Here is a 22427-nt window from a genome sequence, read left to right on the forward strand (position 1 = left end):
CTGGCCAAGGCTCTGCGAGGACTACTTCAGCAGTAGTGAGCACCTTGCTGAACCCAAGGGCCACCCACATTGACAGCCCCCTCATAGCCTCCTCTTCGGGAAGCTGCCCCTCCCACAGCTCCAGCCACAGGGCACCCACGGCAGACAAGTTCAGTGCACAGCACACCAGCGTCCTGCCACTGCAGGCGACTGGGCCTTCCTCAGCCAAAACCTCCCAGTCATGCCGATGCTGGCCTTTCTTTAATCCTCCATGTCCAATCCCTTGGCAAGTTCAAAACCCGCCTTGAATCCATCCAGTTCTCCTCACCTCCAAGGCTACCATGCTAGTCTGAGAGAGGCTCCACAGCCTCCCAAGTGGTACTCTTGCCTATCAACCCTTCTCCACAGAGCAGCCTCAACAAGTCGTATCCCCCAGGACAGCAAGCACAAGATCCTAATGTCCCCCTACGGCCAACAAGGCCCCTTGCCTCTTGAGTCTTATCTCCTACCACTCTTCCTGCCCTCAACATTCTAGCCACGCTGGCCTCCCTTCTCGCCCCGCAGTGTGCCAAGTTCATCCCACCTTGGGCCTTCGCCTCCAGCTCTTCTACTGTGTGGGAGACCTACCCATGGCTGGCGCCTACTCACAACTCAGGTTTCAGCTCAACCTAAAATGTCACCTCCTCAGAAGACTCCTCTGACCAGGGAGACAGAGTATCTGCCCACCCTCCCCCAGCCCCGCAGCACTCTCCTTCCTTCATCTTGTTTTATGTTCTCCACTGCACTAACAACATACATCACTTTGCTTACCGATCTGCCTTACTAGAAATACAAACTCATGAGGGAGGATGACTGATTTTCCTCATCTACTACTGGATCACCAAGGCTAGAGCTGTGCCTAGCACCCAAAAGAGGCATGATTAATAACTTCTAGAAGGAAGGAGGAGCCAGCCCAAAGACCACAGCCAGACTCGTGCTCTGGGGCCAGTGAGGTTCTGCTCAGAGAGGGAGGGAACAGCTAATCTCCCCCTCAAACAGTTTAATTAGAGGCCATGGGGCTTAGTTAGGCGACTGGCAAGGGGCAGTGGTGGTAACAGGAAGCTCTAAGCAAGGGCTCTATCCGAAACACAGGCCACGGGCAAGCGCCAGTCAGGCAGATGCCAAAGCTCCGCTAAGCAGAAGCTTAGACGTGGAGAAGAAACAGGCTGCAGGTGAGCGAGCCAGCTGGCAGGGGGCTACGCAAGACTGCAAAGGAAAGCAGAGCCTGAGAAGAGCCGAGTCACTTCACGGGGTGAACCAGGAAAGGACAAGCTCCCTGTGCTGAGGACCCAGAGCCGCCTGGAACTTGGCTCCAGCCTGCACTGAAGTCAGGCGGTCCTAAGAATCCTGGAATCATCACAAGATTCCCAGCACCTTTCCTGATCCTTATGGGGTAATCAGCCCCCATTACCCTGGTGAGCACAAGAAGGTCCCTGATCCATGATCCTGATCCCAAGAGATCTGTCTAAATAAAATGCAAGTCCTGTGGCCTGGATTTCTAACTATAAACAGAATTTCAACAAAAGATGGAAAACATCACCCAAGATATTTGCTGTCTGAACTGCACATATTGTATCCAAGAGAATGGGAGCTCACGCTGAATTTTTCATCATCGTATGAATCCTTAAAAATAAGTAAAGTTAACTCTCTATAATACCCTGTTCTCGGATTGTACTGGGGACTAAGGGTAAGACCCATTTTACAGGCTTTTCCTGATATAACTGGGCCCTCCTATCACTGGATCCCCTGCAGTGGTGCCTACTATAGCCTGTATAACTCGATAGAATTCCAGGGTGGGGGCGCCTGGGTGGCTCAGTGGGTTAGCCGCTGCCTTCGGCTCAGGTCATGATCTCAGGGTCCTGGGATCGAGTCCCGCATCGGGCTCTCTGCTCAGCAGGGAGCCTGCTTCCCCCCTCCCCCTCTCTCTGCCTGCCTCTCCGTCTACTTGTGATCTCTCTCTCTGTCAAATAAATAAATAAAATCTTTAAAAAAAAAAAAAAAAAAAAGAATTCCAGGGTGGGCTGCTATGCTCTCCTGCAGTTGAAGAGCTGAAAATGCCTTTACAGAAGCTGGGTTACTTAAAAACATGACCTCAAGGAACATTTCAAAACAGGCTATATTAGTTTCCTAAGGCTGCTATAATAAATGACCCCAAAATGAGCACTAGAACACCACCAATTTCTTATCTTATAGTTCCGGAGATCAGAAGTCTGACATGGGTCTCACTGGGCTAAAAATCAAGTTATCGGCAAGGCTGGGCTCCCTCTAAAGTACTAGGGGAGAATATGTTTTCCTGCCTTTTATAGCATCTGGAGGCACCAACATTCCTTAGCACACAGCCCCGTCTCTGTCTTCAGGGCCAGCAAGTAATCGGGCCAGGGCTTCTGCTGCTCTCTCTGCTTCTCTCTGATTTCCTCTCCTATTTTTTTTTTTAAGATTATTTATTTATTTATTTGACAGACAGAGATCACAAGTAGGCAGAGAGGCAGGCACAGAGAGAGAGAGGGAGAAGCAGGCTCCCCACTGAGCAGAGAGCCCAATGTGAGGCTTGATCCCAGGACCCCGAGGTCACGACCTGAGTGGAAGGAAGAGGCTTAACCCACTGAGCCACCCAGGCACCCCTCCTCTCCTATTTTTAAGGACCTTTGTGATTACAGTGGGCCCACCCAGTTAATCCAAAATAACCCCTTCATTTTGTTTTTTTAAAGACTTTATTTATTTATTTGTCAGAGAGAGAGAGAGAGAGAACACAAGCAGAGAGGGAAAAGCAGGCAGAGGGAGGAGCAGACTCCCCACTGAGCAAGAAGCCTCATGCAGAACTTGATCCCAAGACCCTGAGATCATGACCTGAGTCGAAGGCAGACATTTAACGTACAGAGCCACCCAGGCAACCCTAATCTCTCCATTTTAAAGGTACCTGATTAGCAATCTTGATTCATCGTCACAGGTTCCAGGGATTACCACATGATTATTGGGGGAGAGGGGGTGTCATTAATCTGCTCCAACAGTCCGTGTGGGCCACGATACAAGTACCAGCCAACAGAAGCACTCAGCCTGTTGTCCCACTGCACACCAATGTCCTCTGAAGCACCACCCCGCAGAGTTTGTGTCTATCTTTGCACAGGTGAAGATAAAGCAGGCTGCCAAGAGCAAGTTTATGATGCTGGCTTCCAGGTCCCTGAGCTTCCCTTTTCAACGCCACAGGTATTTCTTAATCACCTAGTGTGCCAGACACTGTCAGGCCTGTGGGAAAGTCAAAGGTGAAGACAGCCTGAGTGGTGCCAAGTCAGGTCTACATAACGAGAGTGGACAGAATCCGCGGCGTCACGGATTTACGGAGCAATGTGGCACACTCGCCCTTTGCAAAGTCTTAGTAGGACAAGAGTGCTTGAGCTGAGTCCGGAAGGATGGATGGGAGTCCATCAGTGGGGAAGGGGAGCACCTGGAAGGGCTCCGAGCAGCCTACAACCATCTTGGTTTCCCCGTGCCTTGCTTTAGAGGGACCGGCACTCTCACCTCCTAACAGGGCCGCAGGCTTTTGTGGAACAGATGAGAGAGGCAACTTTTCAGCTCCACAGACATTGCCTTGGACAAGCTGCTTCACCTCAGCAACAGGGCAAATTACCCTCTAAATTTGGGGAGGGGGATATTTGTTTAATATGAAAAATGAGGACTCAATCACCACCCACCTGAGAAGGCTATTGTGAGAGTTGCTTAGGATCACATAAAGAGAGGGGCGCCTGGGGGGCTTAGCTCAGTGTCTGCCTTCGGCTCAGGTCATGATCCCAGGACCCTGGGCTGGAGCCTCATGCCGTTGTCCTGAGGCTCACTGCTCAGAGGGGAATGGGCTTCTGCCTCTGCCCCTACCCACCACTTGTGCACACTCTCTCTCTCAAAAAATAAATAAATAAAATCTTAAAAAAAAACAAAGACCACGTCAAGAAAATCCAGGACACAGGAGAGCTCAGTTAGTGTGAGTCCCTTCTTCCACCCTTGCAAATAAACTCCCTCCACCTTCTCCTCTAACCTCTTTTCCCAGGCTCTTCCCAATATTATCAACTTTTTCTGCCCTTCCATCAGGATGGCAATTAGCAAATCAGCCTCTCTGTGAAAAGGAAATCTGCTTCCAGTCTACTCAAGGGAAGAAGACAGAGAAAAGGAACCCTGGGGCTTCCTGCTGGGGAATATGGTCCATAATTGCGGACAGTTAACATGGGGAAGGGGAGGTAAGTATTAAACCCTGATGTCAGGGCAAACTGTCCACACTGATAGCAATTACATAAACACACACACACTCACATGCACACTCAATCTCAGTATGGCCCTAAGAGCTGGCTCACATTTTTTATCACAGCCCTTGCTAATTATTCTACCACCGTCTGTTTATCTGTCCCCTACTCCCTAGTTTGTGAGCTCCTCAAGGACAGAGACGGTCTTTCTCATCTCTGTAGCCCTCGCTCCCACCTCAGTGCATGCCCCTCAGTGCATACTATATAATGATCAAATACTGAAAAGAGTGAAAGAAAACCTGCTTATCCTTGGCATGCCGCAGAAGAGTAAATTTAGTCATTTGTGTGCACGGTTCCCATTTACGACCAGTTACCATGCCTAACATTAGAAAGTACCTCTACTGGTAACCTAAAATTTGGAGGATACCGTGTTCCAAACCTTTAATCCTGGCAATTCCTTGAGTGTGGCAAGAGACTCCCACCATGGGACAGGAGCACAGGTTACTATACAGAGCATACGTGTATAGGAGTAGATTTTGGAAATCCGTATCCCAATGCTATCTTACAGGTACGAATTAAAAGGTATCCTCAGATATCCATTTCAGCAGAAACCCACTGTCCAGAAAGAACTGCTTATCCCTAAATACATAGAAAGACCATCTCTTGCCCTCCAGAGACATTCATACCTAGGATTCTTATTAGGTTCTTATTAGGAACTACATAAAAAGATGGAGAAATGAAACCAAAACCAACCACAAAAAACTATCTACTAGATGTGATCAGAATCTGTGTGGGTGAGTTACATGTGTGACATTCCTTAAAATGCTAAGAGGGCAAGAACCATGAGCTATGTTCTAGAGTACATAGCTCCATTGTGGAGCTTGGGAAGCATGGGCAAAGCAAGAATGCATCTATTTAGTATTTGTGAAGCAGGCATTTGAAAGCCACACTAAAAGACCCCAGTCAGACCCGTTACTTCCTTCAGCTTATACATGAGGACTCTTGGTCCTCCTAAACATCAGCGGGGTCAGGACAGAAAACTGGACTCTGCCTGTGAGTCCCGCCTGCCTGCCAGGTATTAGGCACATTCACGACATTCTATCAGTTAATCCTCACATCCACCCTGCCGGGCAGGGCAGTTTTATTCTCCCGGTTTTACAGGGGCAGACAGGAAGGCTTTGAAAAGGTAAACCCTGGGCTCGTCCCCCATCCTCTATCACCTAACTTCGCCTTGGAGAAAGGCAACTTCTTCCCCTCCAGATCGTCCCAGTAACTGAGCACTGTACACATTGTAGGACCAAATCAAGAAGTTCTGTTGTGGGGCTACTTAGCGTCACAGAGCAGGAAGGACGTGGATGCTAAGGCCAGATATAGAGCTGGAATCCCCCTGGCACTGTCACCCAAGCGGGCCACTGGGTGCACTCATACATAGTCCCCATTTCTCAAACACCCTATTCCCTCATCCAAAGTCTGTCTTGCCAAAGACCCTTTAGGAGTTCAAGACTTTGCATGTTCAAGAACAGATCATACTCAGAATCCCTGGACCACTTCACAGGGCTAGGGAAAAAATAGCCACAACTTCCCTTGCACTTAGTTCCTCTCCCAAAGAGCTGTTGAACCTCATCTGGAAACAGCTGGGAGACAGCAGTTCAACAGGAAACCAAACCAAAAAAAAAAAAAAAAAAAAAAAGGCACAGAGTGTACCAGGGAGAGTTAGGCAGCTATAACCAAGAGACAGGAAGCTGAGGTTAGAAAGAGCCTAGGCCAGAAACAGTCACGCAGAAGAGGAGGCCCTGCTGGCCTTCCTCTAGGCCCAAGGAGAAAGAGAAAACCTGGAAAACAGCAGTGAAGGCTCAAACCCCACAGAAAAGGAAGTCAGACCACCAAGATCAAATCTGCTTCCCTCCCTGCCCCCACCTCAACCCTCCTTCTCAGGGAGAGCCAGCTAGTGGTCATGATAGGACAGCTGAGGTCAGAAACTCACTTCTGTTCTCCTGCTGCTTTCCGTGCCAGAGGCGACAGCCCAGACAACTGGTTTTGAGTCATTCCTCTGTCAATCTGTACCACAGCTCCACACTGCCAACTAAATTCAGGGACATTCAAATCGGCCTCACACAGAGAGACAAAGAGTGTCTTCATGAGAAATTACTAGGCAGATACCCACTGGAGACCTGCAGAGTGGCAGGACTTGTGCACAAGGAACTACAGCAAAGCAAGAGAGCCAGTGGGGCTGGAGGTCTGGAAGAGCAAGGTAAGGGTGCGTTTTACAACCAAGAAACTTAATTGAGCAATGGCCTGTTACCAAGATATTTTTGAAAGAAGTGGGGGAAAAAATGCCATTACTAAAATTCTTTGGTGTTATTTAATAATAAGCCTTTAGGTTATCCAAACCTAAAAGGGCAAAGGGAAGACTGGCTTATTTTTCCTTTAGCAGAGCTCAGGTAAGAGCTTTCTACTCATGCCTCCTGCGCCTTAATCATCTTTCTCTCCCAGTACACGAAGTTTATATTAAAAGAAAGAAAAGGATTCAGTCCTCTTAATAAAACACATTCCTGTCTTTCACCTATAGTTTTGTTGGAAAAAGCTCTTGTGGCATATGCTACAATCTAGGTGGGTTTGATTCCAATGAAGTGCTCAAAATTCAAGACTGAGTAAGCAGAGCTAAAACAGGGCAAAAGGCTGCAATCTCAATACCATTAAAAGAGAGAGAGAGAAAGAGAGAGAACATCTTCACAGGCTCAGTGCCAGCTCAAACTGGCAAGACCAGAGAAACAGAGCAGAGCCTAACCAATGTGCCATTCAAGGGGGATGGGAAGAGAGCTCTGGGTAATCCACTGCAGCCGTGTGGCAAACAAACCACCAGGGAAACCTTCAAGAGAGGAAATGGGGTGGGGGTGGGAGGGCTGTTTCAGGAACATAACAAAGGAACAAGTTGACTAATCATTTATTCCAGAGAGGGAGAATGCTGCCCTGAGCCATGTTTTAACTTCAGGTGAACGTGTAATGTTTTTAACTTGGGACGTATCAGGGTTTAAAGGCTCTCCAAAAAAAAAAAAAAAAGAGGGCGGGGAATGGTGGGGGAACGTACCTACTTTTCTTTATGCTGTTTCTGGAGTCTCCTAGGAAACGTTCCCTGTGCCGCCTGCAGACCTGAGACAGCCAGAGCTAGTCCAGTTACCAATGCAATAACCACCACTCAGCAGAGATCCTATCGAGAGCTTCATGCAGGACTGGACTGCTCTGCACTGCAGCCAGCCCAGAGAAGTTCTGTTGCTGAGGCAGAAGTCACCTGGCACAAATACCTAACATGCACACGGAAGGAGGAGAGGGCGGAAAGACACTTAACTCATGAGGGCCAGGCATATCTGTGACTTACGGGGGAAAAAAAAAAAGGATTTCTGCCCAGAGCTGGATCCACGTGTCAGAGTGGTGTCTGGGGAGCCTGCCCTCAACAATGCCATCTCCATATAGTGTTTCACCGCTGACCAGAGAATCTTCCAACTTGTCAGCGGGGGCAGACTGCACCTCCAACAGCTGTGGCTCTGAAAGTCTACCTAGGAGGCACCCAGGGTGGCCACGAAGGTGGGAGAGGGTCTCCCAATAACCTATATGTGAGAAGACCCAGCCTCCCTCTGCTGGGACAATCAGAAAAGTAGCCAACATTTAAGGAGCATCTAACCATGTGTCAGGCACCGGAATAAGCACTACCTCTCTCGTTCCATTCCCCAAAATAGCCAATGGAGGCTGATACTACTGTCATCCCCCCCTTCATAAAGAAGGAAACAGGCTCTGGGATTGGACACAGCCATTAACTACTGGAACCAGCACTGAAGCCAGCCCTGGACAGGTGCTCTTACCTACTACCCGATATTGCTGGCAACACACAAAGCGTTTGGGGGAAGGGGTGGAGAGTCGAGTAACACAAGGGGCAGCCTGTATTTACACCCTTTTCGTGCCCCAAATCGGCGGCCTCGGGACCTTGGAAGGGAGGGCCTGGATGGAGAACGAGAACCGGAAGAACCCAAGCACTGCTAGCACGGGAAGAGGCCAGGACAAGGACCCCTTTGGCTTCCACGGAGGATCCCAGACCCATAAACCCTCCCAAAGGGGCAAGAACCAATGGGAACGCGTGCAGCCCCGCGGTCCTCAGGCGGCCGAGCCCTCCGCGCCGGTTTTGTCAAAGTAGAAAGCTCCTCTCGAGAGGTGGGGCCGGCCCGGGGTCGCCAGGTCCCTACCTGTAGGCCAGGGTCATGCACTCGAAGAGTTTGGTGAGCGAAGCGTCGATGGACAGGTGGCAGGAGCTGGTCTTGCCGAAGCTGTAGGTCTGGCACGTCTGCTTGTTGACCGTGTCGAAATCGTAGCCCTTCTTGGGCGGGTGCTCGCGGTGTGGCGACGACACCATGAAGTGGCCGCTGTGGATGATCTGCTGGCGGCGCGGAGGCTCCTCGCGGCCCGGCCCGGCCCTCGGAGGCGGCGGCGCGGCGCTCGCGTGGGCCCGGGCCGGGGTGGCCGAAGCGCAGGCGGGCGGCGGGGACGGTTCATCGGTGTCCGAGTCGTCGTCGTCCTCAGGCACCTGAGGCTTGAGCAGCACCGGGCGGCCCCGACTGCGGGGCCGCCGCGGGGAGCACATGAAGACGTCGGCGGCCATAGGGGGTGCCGTCTGGGGGCATCCCCCGGGGCTCCGGGCGACGCGGGCGAGCGAGGCTGACTGGGCGCCGGCCCGACACGGCCCGCGCGCGGACTGTCCGCGAGCGCGCCGCGGGGCGGGGGGGGAGGGCGCGGGCCGACGGGGCCGCCTCGGCGCCGACCCCGATGTGACGTCACCGGCGCGTTTCGGCCAATCGGCTGCCAGCCTCCGCCTCTTAAAGGTGCAGGGGAGCCTCTCCGTATCTAGGCGGACAAAAAAAGCGCGGGGGTGGGGCGGGGAGGAAGGTCGCTGGAGGCCACGCCTGGAGGCCCCGCCCCTCGCCGCCCCCTCCGCTCACGGGCGCGGGGGATGCTACGGGCTGCCGTGGCCAGGTGGTGCGGCTCGCAAGTGTCGCGGCCTTGGAGAGGCGTTGGCCAAGCGGTGCCGGACCCGCCCCGCCCCGCTCTCCCCGGAATCGCGCTGCGGGCGGGGCGGGCCCTCCACGTGGTGGGTGGAGGTGGGGCTCCTTCCCCCTCTCAGACTCCGCTTTTTCTGGCTGGGCCTGGAACTGTGTCCTCGCAGCTGGTCGCCGGTGTTTCTGAGCACAGTGGTTATGATCTCCATCTTATTGATGAGAAGACTGAGTCTCTGAATATCAAAGGGATTTTTCTAACGCGGAAACACGATCAAGAACGCTTCTCACTGAGACGTCATATCCACAGGGGTGGAAACTGGCTCGGCCGAGTTAAGGCACTCTGCGAGGGGCATCGCAATTAGTACGCGGTAGAGCCACCAGCTCCTTTAACCCCAACTACTGTCTTTTCAGACTGTTCAAATCTTAAATTTGGTGGGTGAACCAGCCCCCAGGCAATTCTGAAAGGGGAAATTCTGAGCCATAGTTTACTTCCCTTCCTAACGGCGCAATTCTATGTTTCAGAAAGTTGTGACAGTTAAAAATGATGATAAAGTGCCTAGCTTGGAATGAATGCTAAAGAATTGTTACACAGGGCGCCTGGGTGGTTCAGTGGGTTAAAGCCTCTGCCTTCGACTGGAGTCATGATCCCAGGGTCAAGGGATCGAGCCCCATATCAGGCTTCTGCTCAGCAGGGAGCCTGCTTCCTCCTCTCTCTCTCTCTGCCTGCCTCTCTGCCTACTTGTGATCTCTATCTGTCAAATAAATAAATAAAATCTTAAAAAAAAAAAAAAAGCTGTTCTACAGACCGAAGCAATGGAACCAACCAGACCAGAGGTACCTAGAAATTGCCAATACTCAACCATTTGGCACCTACAGAAACAGCAGTTTCATATGGTTCAACCTAATAGTCAACACTTCTAGAAAGCTGTCAAGGTTTTGGGGACTCGAAGCCAGCCTGGAGTTGGGGGCTGTGTTGGGAAGATAGGGGATGACAGGGCATCAATAGGCGGAAAGAGGCACTTGGCCAAGAGGCCCCACTAATCCGTTGAAAGTCCTCCTCAGCTTCTGTGCTCTGCTTTGAAACCAGTTTCACTTCCAGGTTTGGGTGGACAGCTGAGCACCCTGCCCCGCCCTCCTGACAAGGGCCTCCAGAAGGGCAGAGTGCTCAGAGTGAAAGTGAAAAAAGGGCTCTCAGTGGCCACGCACCCTCCTTCCCCAGATGTCTCCAAGAAGGGATAGGCCAAAGGGACTGGCTGCTTCAAGTGGAAGTTTGAGGTCTTACCCCTTGCCCAAAGCAGCGCCCCCAACGCTGGTTGCAGATGTCTAAAAGGCCACCATTTGACTTGCCATCCTTCATCTGAAGGCTTTTCTCCTCGGGAAACTTTTTTTTTTTAAAGATTTATTTGTTTATTTATTTATTTGACAGAGAGCACAAGTAGGCAGAGTGGCAGGCAGAGGGAGAGGGAGAAGCAGGCTCTCTGCTGAGCAGGGAGCGAGATGCAGGGCTCCATCCCAGGACCCTGAGATCATGACCTGAGCCGAAGGCATCCACTTAATCAACTGAGCCACCCACGTGCCCCAACTCCTTGGGAAACTCTTAAATGTCCAGCTGCATTTGAGACAATCCCACTTCAGAATTTGATCCTAAGATTGTAGCATCACTACTCAAGAGTGGAAATTAGAGACAACATAATGGGGGCGCCTGGGTGGCTCAGTGGGTTAAGCCTCTGCCTTCGGCTCGGGTCATGATCTCAGGGTCCTGGGGTCGAGCCCCACATTGGGCTCTCTGCTCATCGGGGAGCCTTCTTCCGCGCCCCCCCCCCCGCCTGCCTGGCTCTCTGCCTACTTGTGATCTCTGTCAAACAAATAAATAAAATCTTAAAAAAAAAAAAAAGTACATAATGTCTGACAAGAGGGAATTCATTGAATATACTGTGGCCCCAAATGGAATAAAATGCTACATTTGGGGGGCGGGGCACAGAGAGAGAAGGAGAGAGAGAATCTCAAGCAGACACCCTGCTAAGCACAGAGCTCCGACAGAAGGCTTGATCTCACAACCCTGACATCATGACCTGAGCTGAAATCAAGAATGGCAACTGGCTGAGCCACCCAGGCGCCCCGGAAACACGACATATTAAATGAAGCAAATATTACTGACATGGAAAAATGCCCATGATATGATGTTGGGTGGAAAACCAACTTTTTAAAAAGTTATCAGTAGTTTGATATCAATTTCAAACAAATACTAACAAAGCATATATTTCTGTGTGTGTGTCAGAAAATGCACCATAGGGGCACCTGGGTGGCTCAGTGGATTAAGCCACTGCCTTTGGCTCAGGTCATGATCTCTGGGTCCTGGGATCGAGTCCCACATCGGGCTCTCTGCTCAGCAGGGTGCCTGCTTCCCTCTCTCTCTCTCTCTCTCTCTCTGCCTGCCTCTCTGTCTACTTGTGATCTCTCTCTGTCAAATAAATAAATAAAATCTTAAAAAAAAAAAAAAAAGAAAATGCACCATAATGTTCATACCGGTTATCTCTGGGTAGTGTGATTCTTATTTTCTTCTTTATGCTTATCTGTATTTTCTAATTTCCAAAAGAAATCTTACTTGTATACCTTTTTTTTTTTCAGTATACTCTTTATTTCTCTTTGGTCTCTTAGCACAAAAGACATCCTTGTGGGAGGATGTATACTTTATTATTTTTTTTTAATTTAAAAAAGCAAACATCAATTCCGTAGGAGGACAGAGCCTCTCTAAAGGCTGATGTTGCAAACTGGCAACCCATGGGCCATATGTGGTGCACAGACCTGCTTTGTTTAATCCACACCATCGATTCTTAAAGACTATATTAGAGAGGGAAAAAAAACCAAGACTGGAGGAAAACACAGTTTAAAAGGCAGGAAGCAGTGAATTACCAAGAGTGAGATCTGGAGGGCATAACAAGCAATCAATGGCTAGAGGGAGAAGGCCTTGGGGGCAGTTAACCAGGATATGGGGAAATGATTGCAGAGAATCTAGCCTGAGAGGCCCCCACCTTCCTTCCTGCAGAGTAATGAGCAGCAACAGCCACGTGCACAGAGGGACAGGCAGGGCAGTTCTCCAGGTGAGCTGACAACTCCCATGAAGGACAGAGAGCTCCTAGACCCAGCAAACCACAAGAATACAGAACCTCGTAAGGACAGCCATCTCTTCTTGAAAAATCAGAAGCATGCCGTTATAATCAAATCAACAATCAGGCAAATAGGAATTCCCCAATACAGAGTATTACAGACCAGCAAAAGTCAGTCAGCAAGCACTTAAGGAAAGCCAGCACTCCGGAAGAAAGCTAGCTGAGAACTGACAAGTAAGGGGGAAGTTAACAGAACAAACAGAATGGGATGCCTGGGTGGCTCAGTGGGTTAAGCCGCTGCCTTTGGCTCAGGTCATGATCCCAGCATCCTGGGATCGAGTCCCACATCGCGCTCCTTGCTCAGCAGGGAGCCTGCTTCTCCCTCTGCCTCTGCCTGCCACTCTATCTGCTTGTGCTCACTCTCGCTCTCTCTCTCTCTCTGACAAATAAATAAATAAAATCTTAAAAAAAAAAAAAACAGAACAAACAGAAGACTTTAAAAATAATTAATAGCCCTAGAAAAAAATGTGGAAGATTCTGTGCCCATCAAGCAAAAAACTCATTTTAGCTCCTTTGTTAAAAAAAGCAAATAGAGGGTCCCTGGGTGGATTGGCGGGCTAAGCCTCTGCCTTCAGCTCAGGTCATGATCTCAGGATCCTGGAATCGAGTCCCGCATCCGGCTCTCTGCTCAGCAGGGAGCCTGCTTCCCCCTCTCTCTCTGCCTGCCTCTCCACCTACTTGTGATCTCTCTGTCAAATAAATAAATAAAATCTTTAAAAAAAAAAGGAAACAAATAGAGATCTTGGAAAATAAATAAATATATGATTTTGAAGAGCTGAGTTGATAGCAAAATGAATATGGCTGGACAGCACAGTAGTAAACTAAAAAATTAAAACAGAATTTCTCCTAGAAATTCTAAAAGGACAAAGAGAAGGTACATGACGTGGAGGATATATTCAAAAGCTCCAGCACCTGCCTAATAGTTCCAGAAAGAAAGAAGAGAGTGAGAGAGAGAGAGGGAAGAATAGAGGAAATGATGAGAGCCCCAATAAAAGAAAAAGTTCCAGTGCTTAAATGCACAGGCTTCTCTGTGGATCAGTATGGGCTGATTGTGCTGTGATAACAAACCACACCCAAATCTCAATGACTGAAAACCACCACGGTGTGTTTTTTAGCTCTAGCTACCTATCTATTGGCTACGCGTCCATCACACATCTCTCTGCTGGTTGTAGTCACTCAAAGGCTCGGACTATCAGAGCAGCCACCGTCCAAAATGTTGCCCATCGCCGCCGTGGCGGAAAGGAAGAGAAAGCTAGGTGGGTCTCACATGAACAGTTCAATGGTCCAACCTGGGAGTGATACGTATATACTCACACGACTCATTGCCTGGAATGAATCACATGGCCTCACCCAAACCTGAAGGAGCCGGGAGGCACAATCCCAGCACATAACTGGAACTATGTAGTGCATGGCACTGATGAGTAATGATCAATTATATTTTTGGTTTCCATTAACGCGACACCATGGGTAGCTCTCAGAAGCATTATGCTAGGTGAAAGAATTCAGACTTAGAAGGCCAAATACTGTTTGATTCCGTTTATTTATATGACATCTGTAAAAGGCAAAATGATAGGGACAGAAAAACCAGATCAGTGGTTGCCAGGAGCTTGTGGGGAGGAAACTAACTGCAAAAAGGAACAAGAAAACTATTTTTGGTGTTGAAATACTCTCTCTTGTTTATGGTGGTGCTTATGTGACTGTGTAAGTTTCTCAAAAGTCATAGAAATGTATGCCTGACAAGAGTGAATTTCACTGTATGCAGTTTTACTTTAGTAAGTCTTGGAGTATAAAAGGTTAAATGAATGGTTTTTCGTCCATAGGATATTTGAAAGAATTACTGGAGGCTGTTCTTCAGCAGCAGAAATTAAATTCAAGTAAATAGAGTATGCAAGAAACAGAGTAGAGCAAAAAAATAAAACTTAAACTTTGAATTTTAAAATTATGACTTTAAAAGACTTTTATAAAAATAAGGTGTAAAAAAAATAGAGCTTTTAAGAACAAATCATGTTAGAAGGCTTATAATTAAAATAGCAGTCCCCTATCTGACCCCCACACCCATGACATGCTCCTTATTAACTGACAGTGCTACCCACCTCCTCCCAGAGGTAATCCTTTTCAATTCTTTATCTCAAGTATTTATCTTCAAGTATTTATCTCCAATATTTTTTTCATTTTTTAAAAAATATTTAATTTATTTATTTGACAGAGAGAGAGATCACAAGTAGGCAGAGAGGCAGACAGAGAGAGAGGGGGAAGCAGGCTTCCCGCTGAGCAGAGAGCCCGATTGGGGGGGGGTTCCATCCCAGGACCCTGAGATCATGACCTGAGCCGAAGGCAGAGGCTTTAACCCACTGAGCCACCCAGGCACCCCCTATTTTTTTTTTAAAAAGCTTCTCTTGCTATATATATATATATATATATATATATACACACACATATATATATTCTAAAATCACCAACTTCAGACTTCATCTATTGACTTATTATGTTAGAATGATTTGACTTTGAAACACCTGGGTGGCTCAGTCAGTTAAGCAACTGCCTTCAGCTCAGGTTGGGACCCCAGGGTCTTGGGATCAAAGCCTTGGAGTTGGGCTGCCCGTTCAGATGAGAATCTGTTTCTCCCTGTCTCTGCTCTTCCCTCTCACTCATGCTTGCACACATGCTCTCAATCTGTCTCAATTAATTAATTAACTAATTTAATTAAACTAATTTAATTAACTAATGTAATTAAAGTATTAAAAGAATGATTTTACTTTATTTTGTTATACACCTCTTTCCTCCCCCTTTTTACTAATATAGTTAAATTGTTATTTTGTTAAATTCACATTCAATGTTTTTATTATTTTGGCCACAAAATCATTTTATTTATTTTATTCTATTTTGTTATTTTATTTTATTTTTAAGAGGGAGGGAGAGGGCAAATGTGCACATGTACGTGCAAGTAGGGGGAGAGGGGCAAAGGGAGATGGAGACAGAGAATCTCTTTTTTTTTAAGATTTTATTTATTTATTTGACAAACAGAGATTACAAGTAGGCAAGAGAGGCAGGCAGAGAGAGAGAGGGGAGGAAGCAGGCTCTCCAGAGAGCCCGATCTGGGGCTCGATCCCAGGACCCTGGGATCGTGACCTGAGCCGAAAGCAGAGGCTTTAACCCACTGAGCCACCCAGGCGCCCCGAGACAGAGAATCTTAAGCAGACTCTACACCCAGTGCAGAGCCCTACTTGGGGCTTGATCTTGTGACCCTGGGATCATGATCTGAGCCAAAACGAAGAGTTAAACGCTTAACTGACTGAGCCACCCAGGCGCTCCGGCCACAAAATTATTATGCACTATAATTTCTTTTCCTTATTTCTTTGAATAAAAATTGTTCAAATTTTTGTTTTTCCTGGAGTTAATAATTGCCTTACTTTTCCCCCATTTGTTTAGCTTTCTTAGAACCAATGGTTTAAGTCTCCCCATACCATCCAATAGTTTTGTTAAATATATCTCAGTACAATTTTGACAGAGTCAACCCTGTCAGATCTTATCAGCCTCAATTTTTCCCACTAAAGTCCTTTGTACTAACAATATGGATTGATTTTGTCTAGGCTTACTGCATAGTTATTGTCCTGGGACCTCACTTTATCATCCTGGAAATTTCCTTCATTGATCCTGTGTCAAATATACTATTTCCTAAGCTCTGTCTGATGCTTTGGATGCCCTTTCACTGGTTTTTACAATTGTTTGTCAGACCCCAACCACCAAAATGGTGAAGCAGATTGAGAGCAAGTATGCTTTTCAGGAAGCCTTGAACTGTGCAAGAGATAAACTTGTTGCTGTTGACTTCTCATTCACGTGTAGTGGACCTAGCAAAATGATCAAGCCTTTCTTCATTCCTTCTCTGAAAAGTGTTCCAACATGATGTTCCTTCTCTGAAAAGTGTTCCAACATGATGTCCTTGAAGCAGATAGGAATGACTACCAGGATGTTGCTTTAGAATGTGGAGTCAAACGCATGCCAACTTTCCAGTTTTGTTTTTTTTGAAAGGACAAAAGATGGTTGGATTTTCTGGAGTTAATAAAGAAACTCTTAAAGAATGAATTAATCTAACCAGGTTTGCTGAAGCATAACCAGCCATTGCCTGTTTAAAACTTATAATTTTGGTGCGGGGAGAGCCTGGGTGGCTCAGTCAGTGAAGTGTTTGCCTTTGGCGTGGGTCATGATCCCAGAGTCCTGAGATCGAGCCCCATATTGGTCTCTCTGCTCAGTGGGGTATCTGCTTCTCTCTCTGCCCCTCCCCTCCACTCATGCTCTCTCAGACTCTCTTGCTCCCTCAAATAAATAAAATCTTTTTTAAAAAAACTTTATAATTGTTTTATTTGTGAAAAGGAAAGATCAAGCATTAAGACTATATACCCAACTACCCTCTGATTATAAGTAAAAATAAAATATTAATTCTACCTTTTAAAAAAGAAACACACAAATGTAGTATTTCCTGGACTCCTTGTCTTTATCTTTCCTGGTGTACCTTCTTGTTTCACAGGAGTATATCCTCTAGTAGCCTCTGCAGAAAGGTCATAGGAAGCAGAATTTGGTGGGTTTTGCACATCTAAACGTGATTTTATTTTACCTAATAACTGTTTGCCTGGGTAGAAAAATGTAGATTGAAAATCATTTGTCCTCTGAATTTGAAAGATATTGCTCCACTATCTTATAGCTTCTGATATTGGTTTTGAGACATCCAATGTCATTCTTTTTTGTTTGATTAAGATTTATCTATTTATTTGAAAGAGAGAGAAAGATGAATGGAGTTGGGGGAGGCAGAGGCGGAAGGAGAGAGAAAATCTCAAGCAGACTCCCCACTGAGCATGGAACTCAACACAGGACTCAATCTCACAACACTGAGATCATGGCCTGAGCTGAAATCAAGAGTGGGACGCTTAACTGACTGAGCCACAGGCACCCCTCCAATGCCATTCCCATACTGTGTTTTCTTTTTGTTTTTGTTTTTTTTCCCATGACCTGTTTTACTCTCTGGGAGCCCTTCTGTTTTTAGTGTTCTGAATTTTATGATCAGGTGTCTTGGTGTGGGTCCATTTAAAATTAATGAGGTTGGGCACTCTGTGGGCTCTTTTATTTATTTTATTTATTTAAAAAAATTTTTTTTCAGTCCAAAACTCATTGTTTATGCACCACACTCAGTTCTTTTATTTTATTTTTGTAAGATTTTACTTATTCATTTTAGAGACAGAGAGACAGAGCATGAGAGCAGGGGAGGAGCAGAGGGAGAGGGGAAAAGAATCTGACACAGGTTCTGCATTAAGTGTGGACCCTGACTCTGTTCATTCTCACACCCATGAGGTCATGACCTGAGCTGAAACCAAGAGCTGGATGCTCAACCAGTTGAGCCACCCGGGTGCCCCTCTGTGGGCACTTTTAACCTGAAGGTTCATGTCCTCATATGAGGAATATTGTTTTATATTATGTAATTGATTATTTTCTCCATTTCATTTTGTCCTGTTCTCTCTTTCTGGAACTTCTATTAGATATTGGACCCATTGGATCCATTCTCTAATTTTATTATATTTTCTGACTTCTGTCTCTCTGACCTACTTTTTGGGGAATTTTACCAAAATTTTAACTTACGCCACATTAAAACTTTCTTAGGGGTCTTTCTTATTTTTAGCGTGTTCTTTCTTGATAGAGAGAGCATTGGTTCCTGTTTCATAGATGCAATCCCATCTCATCTCTCCAAGAATAGTACTTCGAGTTTATTTTAAATTATCTTTTGCTCACTGAATTATTTTTCTTTTTCTCCTTCTTCTTCTTCTTCTTTTTTTTTTTTCCCCATTAGTTTGTTTTGAACTCTCTTTTCATGCGGGAAGCTTTCCACAAAGGTCTGGGCTCCCATTAGAATGTCCGCCAGGATCTGTGCATGTGGCTGGAACTTTGCTCATAAGCGGCGAGCCCGTGGGTGGCCAGGGAGCTTTTAGGTTAGAGACTCCAGAATGTCACAATCTGGTGGTCTTTGCTCTGAGCTCCAGTCGCTTTCTGGGAAAGGATAAGCCTGTCTACTGACTCTCTGGGACAAGGCCAGGGGAGGGGGAAGGGGTCTTGCTGTTCATCTGTCCACTACCGCCGAACTCTCTGCCTGCAGCTTCCGGCTTCTTCCCTGCCCTCCTCCATGCTACTGTCCAGGAGCCTGGAGCCTCTCTGATGTAATTTCTCCAGATGTTAAACCCCCTGTCTCCAGAGGAAGGGAGAGAGGGCGGACAGCTGAGACTGAGCAGGATGCAGGAGGCAACCTAGAGGTCTGTTTCATATACAGATTTTTTTTTTTTAGATTTTATTTATTTATTTGACAGAGAGAGATCACAAGTAGGCAGAGAGGCAGGCAGAGAGAGAGGAGGAAGCAGACTCCCTGCTGAGCAGAGAGCCTGTTTCGGGGCTTGATCCCAGGACCCTGGGATCATGACCTGAGCCAAAGGCAGAGGCTTTAACCCACTGAGCCACCCAGGCGCCCCTCATATTCAGACTTTCAACCAAGCCCCGTTTTAGTCCCCTGCCTTCTGCAGTAGCGGAGACATCCAATTCCTGAGACTTTCTGGGGTTGCGGAGAGGAATGACTTGCCTCTCACTAGATTCTACCTCTCCAGCCCTGGGGTCTGATCTTTCCCACCTTGCAGAGCCCATTCACGTCCCTCCTCCTCCTTTCCACTCTGTATATTGCAGTCTGGGACTCCCGATGTCGCCTTCTTTCCCTAAATTTGGATTTGCCTCTCCCGCTTCTTGTTTTCTTGTACTGTGGGGGCGATTTTGGCGGAAAAGAGGGGGTGAACGTGCCATTAATATACAATAATAAGAACATTATCTAAACAGCTTTTTGTTCTTAATTTGGCTGATTTGCTGACATTTAAAAAATCATGATATTTCATATAAGCGTGAGAATGTTAGAATTTTCTTGAACTATCAGAAGGTCTGACAACATGGGGCCCTTATCATTTCCACCTGGTAGCAGCTGGAGCTCCGGAGCAACTGTCCCCTTTAGATGCAGCATGAGCGCTCCCATTTTCTGCAGTCCCCACCACTCCCTATTGTCCCGGTGGGTTTTTGCTTCTTTCCATTACCTGCCTGGCTCCTGTAGGCATTTGAGTTTGCATTTCCTGCCATGCCTCTTCATCAGCTGTATGCCTCTCACGGGAGCAAGTTAGTGGGATCTCTTCCTACTTTAGCTGTGGGAAGAAAACAGCCCCGGGAGAGGTGAGGGTTGCAGAAGGAAGTACGTGCTCGGGGTCAGACCAAGGTGGGGAGGAAATTGAAGGTGAGAGAACTCTGGGGACAAAGCTTTCACGATTTAGGATAATTAATGCCCACTCCCTGGGGTTGTTGTGAGGATCGAGTAAGTCAGTATGTGTGAGGTACTTCCAACAGTGCCTGGAACCTAGTATGTGGTGCCATATTGGTTTATTATGATTATTTGTTTGGTTTGGGTGGGGTATAATTTAGATGCAGAAAACCTCTCTCTTTATGGTACAGTTCCATGAATTTTGACAAAAATATGCTGTCACGTAATCACCACTGCAGTCGATATGTGGCAGATTTCCGGTACCCTCCTCCCCACCCCAACACACAGAGGCGTCCCTCGACCCCTTTCTTCTACCCCAGTCCCTGGCAACCACAGACATGCTTCTTGTCCCTGCTGTTTTGCTCTTTCCAGAATGCCATAGAAATGGAATCTTTCAGTACATAGCCTTGAGTCTGGTTTCTTTCATTCAGCATAATGTATCTGAGATTCTTCCCTATTCTTTAGTGTCTCTAGTTCATGCCTCTTTATTTCTTTTCTTTTTGAAAAAAAAAAAAAAGATTTTATATATTTATTTGAGAGAGAGTACAAGAGTGGGGAGGGTCAGAGGGAGAAGCAGACTCCCCGCTGAGTGGGGATTCTGATGCAGGGCTCCATCCTGGGACTCCGGGATCATGACCCAGCCAAAGGCAGATGCTGAACGACTGAACCACCCAGGCACCCCTGTTTAAAAGAAAAAAAAAAAAAAGATTTATTTAGGGGCACCTGGGTGGCTCAGTTTGTTAAGCATCTGCCTTCAACTGGGGTCATGGCACAATTCTGGTCCTGGGATCGAGCCCCACTTTGGGATCCCTTCTCCGTGGGGAGTCTTCTTCTCTACCTCTGCCCCTTCTCATGTGCTCTCTCTCTCGCTCACTCTCTCTCTCAAACTAAAATTTTTTTTAAAGATTTATTTATTTATTTCAGAGACAGAGAGTTCGAGTGGGGGGAGGGGCAGAGGAAGAGATAGAATCCTCAAGAGCTTTCCCACCCAGGGCAGAGCCCCACACAGGGATCAGTCCGAGAGTCCTGAGATCATGACCTGAGCCAAAATCAAGCGTCTGCCACTTAACTGACTGAGCCACTCAGGCGCCCCTTTTCCTGTTTATTTGTGAGCAGGATTTCACTTTATGAGCATACCACAGTTTGTTCATTCACTCAGCAATCGAAGGCCATGTTAGTCCTTTCCAGCTTGGGGGGATTATGTAAAGAAGGCTACTATAAACGTTTATGCACAGGCTTATGGACATCTTAATTTCTCTTAGATTAATACGTGTAGGAGTGGGATTTCTGGGTTGCATGGTACGTTGATGTTTAAACTTTAGAGGAATCTGCCAACTATTTCCCAAGTGGCTGTACTGTTTTAGCTCCCCACCCGCCATGTGGGAGGGATTGGAGGGGTCTGGCGGAGCCGCGCCCTCGCTGACACTTGGTGTGGTCTATCTTTTCAGCATTCCACTGGGAGTAGACTGGCATCTCACTGTGCTTTGAACTTGCATTTCCTAATAACTCATGCTGTTCAGCATTTTTCCTGTGCTCATTTGCTTCCCATATATTTTCTTTGATGAAATGTCTATGCCGATATTTTGCTAGGTTTCCTTTTTCTTCTTCTTGGCGGGGGTGTTTGCTTTCTTATTATTGACTCTTGAGAGTTCTTTATATAGAACTAGGTACAAGTCCTTTATCAGATACATGTTTGGCCAAGACCGTCTGCCGGGCTGTGGTGTGTCTTTCCGGCTCATAACAGCGTAACTTTAGCAGAGCAGAAGTTTTGAATTTTGATGAAGTCCAGTTTTATCAACTTTTTCTTTCGTAGTTAGCACTTTGAGGTCATGTTTACAACAGCTCTGCCTAACCCCAGTCACGGAGATTTTCTCCTATATTTTCTTCTAGAATGTTTAGAGTTACATTTTTGGTCTATGGTCCATTTTGAGTGAATCCGGCTGGAAGGCGTAGGGGATGGACTGAGGTTCGTTCCGTTTCCAGGTGGCTGTCCAGTTGTTCCAGCATCAACTGTTAAATATTTGCAATGAGCATTCACACTATTCGGAGTCCCAGCGTTCTGGGGGCTGGCAGGCAGCGAGAGGGCATCCTGGCCCCACGTGTCTCTCCAATCTCACAGCTGGGGCCTGCTGCTGTTCTTGGCTGGCGGAGGACTTGGTTTCAGGTCACTTTACCTCCTCTCTCTCTTCCTGAAATCTCTAGCATAAAACAAACCATGAAAGGGCAGGGGTGGCTTAGTGGTCTGGCAGCGTCCCTTTGAAAATAAACAAGTGCATAAGCTGAAAGCCAAGGGCCATCTCTGGGGACTACTTGGAGAAACAGTTTGGGGCCGGTGCTTCCGCCGCGCGTGGCTCTCCTGCCCCCGCCGGCTGCAGGTCGGATGCAGCAAAGCCCAACAGGATTCTGATCGCTTCAGATGTCACCTCTGCAGGGAGACACCCCCGCCCCCCCCCAGGCCTTTGCAGAGAGAGGCCACGCTGGTGGGGGGTGTCTAATCGTGGGGGAAGCCAAAGAGGCCCAGGCTAGACGGCCCGCGACTGTTTGCACAATCGGCCTCACGCATCTACTGAGCAGCGACCTCTCTCTTATAGATAGGGAAACTGAAGCGGGGGGGGGGGGGGGGGGGGGGGGGGGGGGGGGGGGG

The 22427-nt window shown here is 47.5% G+C and overlaps 1 protein-coding gene and 1 pseudogene across 3 annotated transcripts in view; one reads left to right on the forward strand and one right to left on the reverse strand.

Moving 5' to 3' along the window:
• Positions 1 to 8982, reverse strand: part of LOC111156382 (MLX interacting protein) — a 58927-nt gene extending 49945 nt beyond the window's left edge. For all 3 annotated transcript variants that reach the window (XR_002641199.1, XM_022517219.1, XM_022517218.1), the window contains exon 1: positions 8483 to 8982. Coding sequence is in view for 2 of the 3 variants with exons in the window: in XM_022517219.1 (XP_022372927.1) it covers positions 8483 to 8895 (413 nt within the window). In the remaining variant the exon portion in view is untranslated. The remainder of the gene's footprint in view (positions 1 to 8482) is intronic.
• A 7222-nt stretch (positions 8983 to 16204) lies between these two features.
• Positions 16205 to 16538, forward strand: LOC111156331 (annotated as a pseudogene).
• The last annotated feature ends 5889 nt before the right edge of the window (positions 16539 to 22427 follow it).

Source organism: Enhydra lutris, unplaced genomic scaffold (assembly GCF_002288905.1).
Source record: "Enhydra lutris kenyoni isolate GAN:26980312 unplaced genomic scaffold, ASM228890v2 scaffoldscaffold46, whole genome shotgun sequence".
Classification (NCBI taxonomy): Eukaryota; Metazoa; Chordata; class Mammalia; order Carnivora; family Mustelidae; genus Enhydra; species Enhydra lutris.